This window comes from Pelophylax lessonae, assembly GCF_965119305.1.
Source record: "Pelophylax lessonae genome assembly, chromosome: 3".
In the NCBI taxonomy this organism is placed as follows: Eukaryota; Metazoa; Chordata; class Amphibia; order Anura; family Ranidae; genus Pelophylax; species Pelophylax lessonae.
In genome coordinates, this window is record NC_138770.1 from 579789325 (window position 1) to 579799086 (window position 9762).

Here is a 9762-nt window from a genome sequence, read left to right on the forward strand (position 1 = left end):
TGAGGTGAAGGAGCAAAGGATAGAGGGATGGGGTGAAGGAGCAAAGGATAGAGGGATAGGGTGAAGGAGCAAAGGATAGAGGGATAGAGGGATGGGGCGATGGAGCAAAGGATAGAGGGATGGGGCGATGGAGCAAAGGATAGAGGGATGGGGCGATGGAGCAAAGGATAGAGGGATGGGGCGATGGAGCAAAGGATAGAGGGATGGGGCGATGGAGCAAAGGATAGAGGGATGGGGCGATGGAGCAAAGGATAGAGGGATGGGGCGATGGAGCAAAGGATAGAGGGATGGGGCGAAGGAGCAAAGGATAGAGGGATGGGGTAAAGGAGCAAAAAGGATAGAGGGATGGGGTGAAGGAACAAAGGATAGAGGGATAAGGTGAAGGAACAAAGGATAGAGGGATAAGGTGATGGAGCAAAGGATAGAGGGATGGGGCGATGGAGCAAAGGATAGAGGGATTGAGTGATGGAGACAGAATAATATATGGATGAAATTAATGGAGGATAGAAAGGGTGGAGGGAAATAGGGCACAAGGATTATTGGATGGATGGTATGGTGGAGGGATGGAGTAAGAGCTAAAAGGATGTTGTGATGGAGTTATGGAAAGATAAAAGGAGGGATGGAGGGAGGGATAGAGTAACAGAGGGATGAGAGTGATGGAGGGTGAAGAGGTTGGAGGGACCTACAACAGAGGGATGGTAGGATGGACAGTTGGATAGATTGATGGAGACAGGTGATGGAGTGATGGGAACAGGAGGTGAAGGAGGTGATGGAGGGAGGAAGTGATGGACACAGGAGGTGATGGAGACAGAAGATGCTGGAGACAGGAGGTGATGTAGGCATGTTAACGGGGACTCCTGATGTGAAGTAGGGTTGCTTCCTGTTAAATTTATTTTAGTTTCCATGATATAAAATAATAGATGTGGGGGCCTTTTGGTGGGCTTGTTTTTTTTTTTTTTTTTTTGGGGGGGGGGGGGCAGCATCAAATTCTTGGACCCAGGCAGCACAATATCTTGGGCCAGCCCTGGGTGCTTGGGAGGGGCATCTGGTTTAGAAAAAGCATTCTGACTTTACTCTAATAAAGCTGGATACACACTATACAATTACCTTTACATTTTTTTCCCTTAGATATACCAAATAATATGAGGTCAAACCTAAACACTTTCAATTTGTATGCAATCAGGCAGGCCATTACACTACATAGTTGAAGGTAGCGCAGCGCGACCCCGATCTTGGTAAAGAGCCAATGACATGGCTCTTTACCCATGTGATCAGCTGTGTTCAATCACAGCCAGTCACATGTAAATAAGGAAGTGCCGTTTATGTCAGAGTGTGAGGCGAGGAGAGCCGATCAGCGGCTCCTCCTCACAGGGGAGACCAGGACAGGTAATCAGGGCACTGATCATCAGTGTCCTGATTACAGAAAAGAGAAATAGTGCTAATCAGTGCCCACCATAAGTGCCCACAGTGCCCACCATCAGTGCCCATAGTGCTGCCAGTCAGTGTCCATCAGTGCTCATCAGTGCTATCAGTGCTCATCAGTGCTGCCTATCAGTGCCCATGAGTGCCGCCTATTAGTACCTCCTCCTCAGTGCCCATAAGTGCCACCTCATCAGTGCTCATCAGTGAAGCCTATCAGTGCTGCCTCATCAGTGCACATCAGTGAAGGAGAAAATTATTTATTTTCAAAATTTTCTGTCTTTTTTCTTTTTTTTTTTTGTAAGGAATAAAAAACCCAGCGGTGATTAAATACCACCAAAAGAAAGCTCTATTTGTGTGAAAAGAATGATAAAAATTTCATATGGGTATAGTGTAGCATGACCGCGCAATTGTCATTCAAAATGTGACAGCGCTGAAAGCTGAAAATTGGCCTGGGCAGGAAGGGGGTGAAAGTGCACTGTATTGAAGTAGTTAAGCAAGTACGTTTTAGTATATCTTATATATCATACATGTTTTACCTTTCATTAGACCAGAGCCTGCTCCGGCATTGAATGCTACCATGACAATGTAGACAGCCACGGTGAGGAAAATCAGGATGATCTTGAAAATGTTGTGTTCATACATGGTTAAACCTGGCAAAAAATAGAAATTCATTAGATATATATACAATCCAGTCTTGCCAAAACGTGTGTGTGTGTGTGTGTATAATTTTTTTTTTGGGGTGGTTACAGCCCGCCACTATAGTGGGACCTTAGAATTAACTTTAGGAGCCTTCTACCATTGTTGGTTTTTAAGGAGCAAAGTATAGCTACCTTGGCTAGCTAATGACTGTTTGCAAGTGTGCCATTATTGATCTGGATGTATTAAAGGAGTACGTCATCTAAGTCGGACAAAGCAATCTCACTACGGGATAGGCAAACAAATGCCCACAGGCTCCTGATGCCATGACAATAGCAAGAATGTGCAGCTTAAAGAGCTTCCTTGATAATTCTTATACCAGAAGCTGGCTTTGGATAATGGAAGAATGTCTGCCTGGTAGAAAAACAATTGAGCATCATCCGCAATACCCTCCCTATCTGCACCAACATTCAAACCCCCAGGACAGGCCCCCGGAGGGCACCCCTCAAGAGGACATGCCCTCAAAGCCTGCCCCAAAAATGACAGTACAGATGGAAAAAGGACAACAGACAGCACCCAAATGCACCATCAGCAAGTGGGTTAATCCAGCTACAATCACCCCAAGCCACCAGTAGAACACAGGGAAAGTTGAGGATATAAGCCTAAATGGCAGCCTTGCCGATCTGGGAAACCGTAGTCCTGGTGCCTCCATGGCAGCATACATGTGATAGTAGCCCCGCCTACAACTGCCCACAGGACCAGTGCATAGCTATAAAAAGGTAACACCCACACAACAGCCTATTCCCTTTTTTGTCCTCATGGAACTCACAGCCAGTGTGAAGAGAAGAAACCCTTACCTGACACCTTGGTGGTTTTCCGCACAGGTTCAGGCTCTCCTGTAGCGCAATCCCTTCAGTGGATCTTTTCAGGTGAAAAAAATGTGGGTGCTAACTAACCCCACAAATAGAAGTGCAGCCAGGGCTTTGTTTCGCAGAAGTGCTGTCCATGTCTGAAGCCTGCCTTCCAGAAGTGAGTGGATCCATTGAACTGTGACACCGCATTTCCAAAATAATATTTTATCATATTATGGAATTGATCTGTGAATGGCCTCATAAGTTGTGTGTTATGTGTTAGATCTCCTCTCGGATGGGCTGCAGCTGCGCAATGTTCCAGTATGTGTTCTAGTGGCAATTGTGGAAGAGAACGCTAAGTGTCTAAATTCAAGGGAATGATTCGTTGCGCTGAACAGGTGAAGTGGACAGAGTTCACATGGGGGCCATCTTTGGTTTGGGCAAGTACTCCTCCAGTGTCCATCTTGGAGTTGGGTAAGACTACCTGGAAGCCATCTTGGACGTAGACAAGGTGAGAAGTTTGCCAGGAGTGGGAGGCAGGCAGAAGAGTTGAGGAACATTGGGTTATTCAGAGGATAGGATTGCATGCCAGCACGCCCATAGCTGCAAACCCTGCATCAAGGGACATTTCCTGCTGCCTAGCGAATATGTCCTTGCTCATGTCTCAGTGTGGCATTATTATTTTACCTGACTAAATTTCAGTGTTCCTGCTGCCCTGTACTATGAGTTCACTGCGTAGCAAAGATCCACTTGGTTCCTATGGGTAAGGGTAATCAGACCAGGTTGGTATTTTGCTGCTAAAAGTGTGCGTTCATGTGCTAACTGACCTCTCTCTTGGCTAATTCCTGACAGGAATATGAATAAAAGAAGGAGCACCAGAAATCCAGTCCAAAGGTAGAGAAAATCCTCTTCCATACCGCAAACGCCAACACTATGGCTTGAAGAGTGTCAGGGCTACCTTAAAAAGGCAGACAGAAGCTCTCCGGCCCATTATGCATAGCTGCAAGGAATTCCTGTGAATCCTGGATAAAGCTGCATTTACTAAGTAAATAATGTGTCAAGATTGCCTTAAAGAGGATGACAGAAGGTCTTCTCCCCCACTATTCCTAGCCGCAAAAGATTGCTATAAGCTTGGGTAAAGTTGCCTTTTTAAGATAGAGTGTGTCAAGATTGCCTTAAAGGGGTAAAAAAGAAGCTCCACTGCCCACTATTCATAGCCAAAAAGGGATTGCTATGGGCCTGGGTGAAGTTAACATAGCAAAGTTATTAAGAAAAGAATACCTCAAGCTGCATTCCAATACTGTTGCTACCAACTGCATAAAGCCTCCCTCGGCAGACAGTTGGACAACTGCTGGCAAGGAAGATCAGAGAGGATAAGCTGGTACTTTATGTTCAGCCTAAGCTTTGCCCCTTCTGGCCATTAGGGTAGGTAAGTTTACCATGAGTGGAGAAGAACCAGAGGAGCCAGGTAAGAAGCCAGAGCAGGCTCTAGGTAAAAAAAGGTTGCTACAGCATTTCCTCAGTCAGAAGTAGCAGCCTGCAAGGCCTCCCATGGACAGGTTCCCTTTGAGACAGTCCAGGTTAACAGCATTAGAGATGCAGCTGAAGATGAACATTTGCGGAGGATGGCTAGAGTACAGATTTCAAGGTCTTTTTCTCCTAATTGTTAAGAATCTTTTTCTCGATTTGTAATCTCTCCATATCATCTGAAGGTTTTCTGGGTTGAGGTGCTCCTGCCCCAATTGTAGTGGCAAACCGTTCACTATCCAAAAGCCTCAAGGATAGAATTATCTGGTATGCCTCTTGAAGCTTTAGGGGGCTGGGTTCAGATGCAAGTTTTCCATAGAAAAAGAAAAAATTAGCATTGTCTCCCTTCGCCAGGGACACTTTCTGGCTAGGTGGGTGCGTGTTCTTTCGGGGTCCAGGCCCGCCCACCTGGGGTCATCTCTATTCTCATCCTTCAAGCAATTTCTGGACCCATGCACTACCATTATGGGATCCTGCCCCTTGTCTATTGGTCAGCACCTCATGTATTGGGGTTCTGGACCCAGTACTAGCCTCATTGCCTTCCTGAAATATTCTTATAGCGCGATCCTTAGATGGGGAATAATTTTTGCAGGCTCTATCGAGCAACCTGACATGGCCTTCCAGGTATTCCAGTAATTTGAATAGGTTCAGAGCCTTCAGAGATCGTCGCTGAAACCAATTAACCTTGGGAATGTCTGGATGGCCCTAATCACAGCTCAGGACAGAGTGCTTTTCCTCATTGGATTACTTTACACATTCCTAGTCTCAGATTCAAGTGTCTGTACCAGGAGCGATCTGGATCTACACATTTGCATAAGAGGCCTAGAACTGAGGGTAGCCTCGTGTGAGGCAATTCCTTTGTCCTGGTTTCACCCCAGGTTTTTACAGGCCTCTGTCCTTCATGGGGCAAGTTGACTCAGCATTTAGCCAGCTGATTTCCCTATTGCTGAGGCTCAGGGGTCTGGCTCTTGAGCAAGAAGTCTTCTCTTCCTGTTTTAAGGAATCCCCATGGAAAGACATCTTAGACAGTGGATCATTCTGGGGAAGAGACCTAGACACCCTTGATATCAAGGGGCTTGGTTGTCTTTGGCGTCTTATTTTCCAAGGTAACTTTCAGACGTTCTGGGCTGTTTTATATAATCTGGATCCAAGCAGACAATTCCATAAAAAGGTGAAAAAAACTTCAATTTTCAGGTGGATCCAGAGTTTTGCAGTAGCAAAAGGTTAGATTGGCATCTTTGCCAAAACGTCAAGCTCCAGCCTTGTTAGGCATGCGCATTCCAGGTATATATCTTGGCAGGCAGACTGCATCTGACAGCAGTGCCTAAACCTGTGAGATTTCTACCCCTGGACCTATTCCTGGAGGTCAACTTCAAAAGGTTGACTAACGGGCCCCTGAGGTCAAACTAAAGGCTAGGCAGTTTTGGCTCAGGTGCAGCGGTCCTCTGGTAGGATGCTCCTGTGACATGCAATACTTTCTTCCCTCGTTTGTCTCCAATGTTCAGAATGGAAAGCATTCTGGTGTTCCAGGCAGATGTGGTAGGCAAACCTAAAAGGGGTGCCGAACAGTTGTTTCAAGGGATCTACTGGATCAAGATCATCTGTTCCCAAGGAATGTGTTTTGCCATCCAGCTTCAAGCTGCCTTTGACAGCTTGATAATTGAAGCTCAAATTTTGAGACTGGGCATCATGGAGTCTAGGAATCCCTTGATGCTAAGCTTGGAGGTCCACTTCTTCATGTTAAATCTATTGCTGGACATGTGGTGATTGCTTATCATGGTGTAAGCCTCAGGACGTTCTCCCCAAAAGTTTCTTTACTGGACAAGTCCTCTCCTGCAGCTGGGTCTAGGTCAGCATTTGGCTCTTAATATTGCTGCCCATGTGACTTTGTGGGATCTTAAATAGTTCAGTCATAGCCTTCACTTGGGGAGGTGACTGTTCCTGGTGACCTTGTCTGGCATGGAACCCTTTACAGGTTTAACATAAGACAAGGTTGTCAGAACCCAGTTCTCCATCTTGTTCAGGTTAGTTTTTATTGGTCTCCTCAAACAGGACATCCTTATTCAGTTACTTGATCTGCATCCAGTTCACCCAAAGGAAGTTTCCATCTCTTCCTTGGATGTGGTCATGTTGGAAAGTTTCTCTCAGCCTTTACTTTCCTCTTGTGTTTCAAGATGGATCCTGTACTGATGCTCCGTTTTCTAGCTCCATCATGTCAAGTTGACTCAGCAGACCATCAACCAACTCCATGGTCTAGGGTTCAGGTTCCGTCCTGTCCTGACAAGATGCACTCTACTAAATCTATGAGTGCATCCTGAGCTTTTAGCTGCAGATAACGGTTTCTCGGATCGGCAAGGCTGCCATCTAGGCTTATATCCTCACTTTGCCAGTATTCTACTGGTGTTTTGGGGTGATTGTAGCTGGATTAACCCACTTGCTGCGGGGGCATTTGGGTGCTGTCCGTTGTCCTTTTTTCATCTGCGCTGTCATTTTTGGGGCAGGTTTGAGGGCATGTCCCTTTGAGGGGGTGCCCTCTAGGGGCCTGTCCTGGGGATTTCAATGTTGGTGCGAATAGGTAGGGTATTGCGGATGATGCTCAATCATTTTTCTACCAGGCAGACAGACATTCTCCCATATTCGAAGCCAGCTTCCGGTATAAGAACTATCAAGGAAGCTCTTTAAGCTGCAGAAAGTTTACAATCTTGCTGTTGCCTATCCCATTGTTAGATTGCAATGTCCGACTTAGGTGAAGTACTCCTTCAATACATCCAGAACAATGATGGCACATTTGCAAACAGTCATTAGCTAACTAAAGTAGCTATACCTAGCTCCTTAAAAACCAACAATGGTAGAAGCCTCCAGCGCACAATCACCTTGTGGTTCCTAAAGTTAATTCTAAGGTCCTGCTATATGGTGCCGCTGCAACCACTGAAAGGAATTACTGTACGTTCCTCCAGCAGTATCTGAACATCATTGGCACCTTATGCAGAGATGTCAGCCAACATGACAGGCAGGGGAGCCAATCCGGCTCTATTATGGCACATTCTTTGAGCACTACTGATGGGCTTAGTAGTCCTCACTACACCTCTTTTTGGCAGGAAGCCAGTAGCTTACTCGCTTTCTTATGAAAGAATTTGCTGAAGCTTCCCGACCTGATAGCTAGTTATTGATTTATCACACGTATGCTGCCATGGAGGCACAAGGAAAACAGAAAATTGTATCTTACTTACCGCAATTTTCTTTTCCTGGTGCCTATCAATGGCAGCATAGCGAACCCACCCAGTTCATTCCTATTGATGTACAGGGAATGGGCTGTTGTGTGGGTATTAACTTTTTATAGCTATGCACTGGTCCTGTGGGCAGAAGTAGGCGGGGATACTATCACACGTATGCTGCCATGGATAGGCACCAGGAAGAGAAAATTATAGTAAGTATGATACAGTTATCACATTTGACTATTGGATAGTGCTCATCCATAGCACATTCCTATGATAATTAGCGCCATCTAGTGGCAAAATGCTGTTATTTCAATTTTTAATCAATGAAAAACATTGGGTAGGTACAGGAAATATCCTAATAACTTTCATTTTTTTGGGCCATTCACACAGAATTCATTTGCTGGTCACTAGCCAAATTGGTATGCACATTGTTTATCAATACACCCATTGGCCTATTTACATGTTATTTTAGTAACAATAATCATTTGAAAAAATGCATATACAATTAAATGCTCTATTTAAAATGAAATGATACCTTAAAGCGCCATTATACACAGCCTGGCCAAAAAAAAAAAAAAATTGACACCAAAAAAAAATGGTCACACACTAATATTTAGTTGGCTTTGATTACGGCATGCATTCGCTGTGGCATTGTTTCGATAAGCTTCTGCAGTGTCACAAAATGTATTTCCTTCCAGTGTTGCATTCATTTTTCACCAAGATCTTGTTTTGATGATGGGAGAGTCGGACCACTTCGCAAAACCCTCTTCCAGCAAATCCCAAAGACTCACAAAGGGGTTAGGTTCTGGACTCTGGTGACCAATCCATGTGTGAAAATGATGTCTCATGCTCCTTGAACCACTCTTTCACAACTTGAGCCTGATGAATCATGGCATTGTCATCTTGAAATATGCCCGTGCCATCAGAGAAGAAAAAATCCATTGATGGAATAACCTGGTCATTCAGTATATTCAGGTAGTCAGCTGACCTCATTCTTTGGGCACATGCAGTAACTATCCACTAAGCTGCAGGCTTAGTTTAGTTTGTTGCTTAGTTAATGCCAGGTGGTGACTTTTTTGTTTTGACCAGGCAGTGTATATCCTAGGATCCTGATCTGCCAAATACAAAATATATAGCAACAATATCAGTAGTAAATATCTGGAACAGTTTTCTGCTATGCTGCTATGTGTCTTTCAGCTTGAATAAACAGACACATCTGTGTAGATCAGTCTGCACGTCTGTGCACACCCATGCAGAGATTAGACCCCTCCAGACATTCTCATAATTATTTAGTCTCTAATAAATATTCTAGTGCAGTCTTTACTTACAGTGATGTGTCCGCAGTTCCAGTGCTTTGATCTACTTTCTGTGTACTAACCATGTAATGTCAGGCTTTATAGTAAAACAAAAAAGTTACACAAGAGCAGGCAGGGCTTCCCCTTTTAGAGGCTGTCACTGTTATTCATATTCTGAGTTTCTGATTGGCTGGAATATGATGAATAGGGAAGCTTATGCAACTCACAATGAAGGACCTTATACAACAAAACCAGCGTGTGCTGCAACGTGGATAGCAGAGTACAGCTATGAGCTTTGCACGCAATGGAAGGAAACCTGTTTAGTAACATAGCATGCTCTGAAAAACTACTAAAAAGAAAAAAAAAAAAATGACATTCAAACAAAGCTCCATATTAATATCCCCTTCTTGAAACCAAATTCCTAGACACCCTTTTCCTTAAGCTATAAATAGTTGGGGGAAAAAAAAAATGTTCGCTTTCCCACACCTGATACAACCCTAATGAAAACAATCATACAGTTTCCAACTTGTTTGCTCAATTACATTTGACTTCCGAAAAATGATTATATTTATAAACAAATGTCATGCGTGGCATAATTTAGTCCCGGTTCACACTACCGCGACTTGTCAGGCGACTGGTCAGCCGGACAAGTCGCGGTACATTCTGTGCTACGGGAACCGTTCTAATAGTCGCTCCGACTTCGAAAATAGTTCCTGTACTACTTCGGGCGACATCGGAGCGACTTGCATTGACTTCCATTATGTGAAGTCTGTGCAAGTCATGCCGAAGTCGCGGTGCACTCGACTTCACAGG

The 9762-nt window shown here is 44.6% G+C and overlaps 1 protein-coding gene across 1 annotated transcript in view; it reads right to left on the bottom strand.

The window, feature by feature from the left end:
• Positions 1-9098, bottom strand: part of LOC309549367 (uncharacterized protein) — a 38458-nt gene extending 29360 nt beyond the window's left edge. Inside the window, exons 1-2 of the mRNA XM_082249585.1 lie at positions 8983-9098; positions 1959-2072 (exon numbers count right to left, since the gene is read on the bottom strand). Of these exons, the coding sequence (XP_082105711.1) occupies positions 1959-2064 (106 nt within the window). The 5' untranslated portion in view covers positions 2065-2072; positions 8983-9098. The remainder of the gene's footprint in view (positions 1-1958; positions 2073-8982) is intronic.
• Positions 9099-9762: the final 664 nt, after the last annotated feature.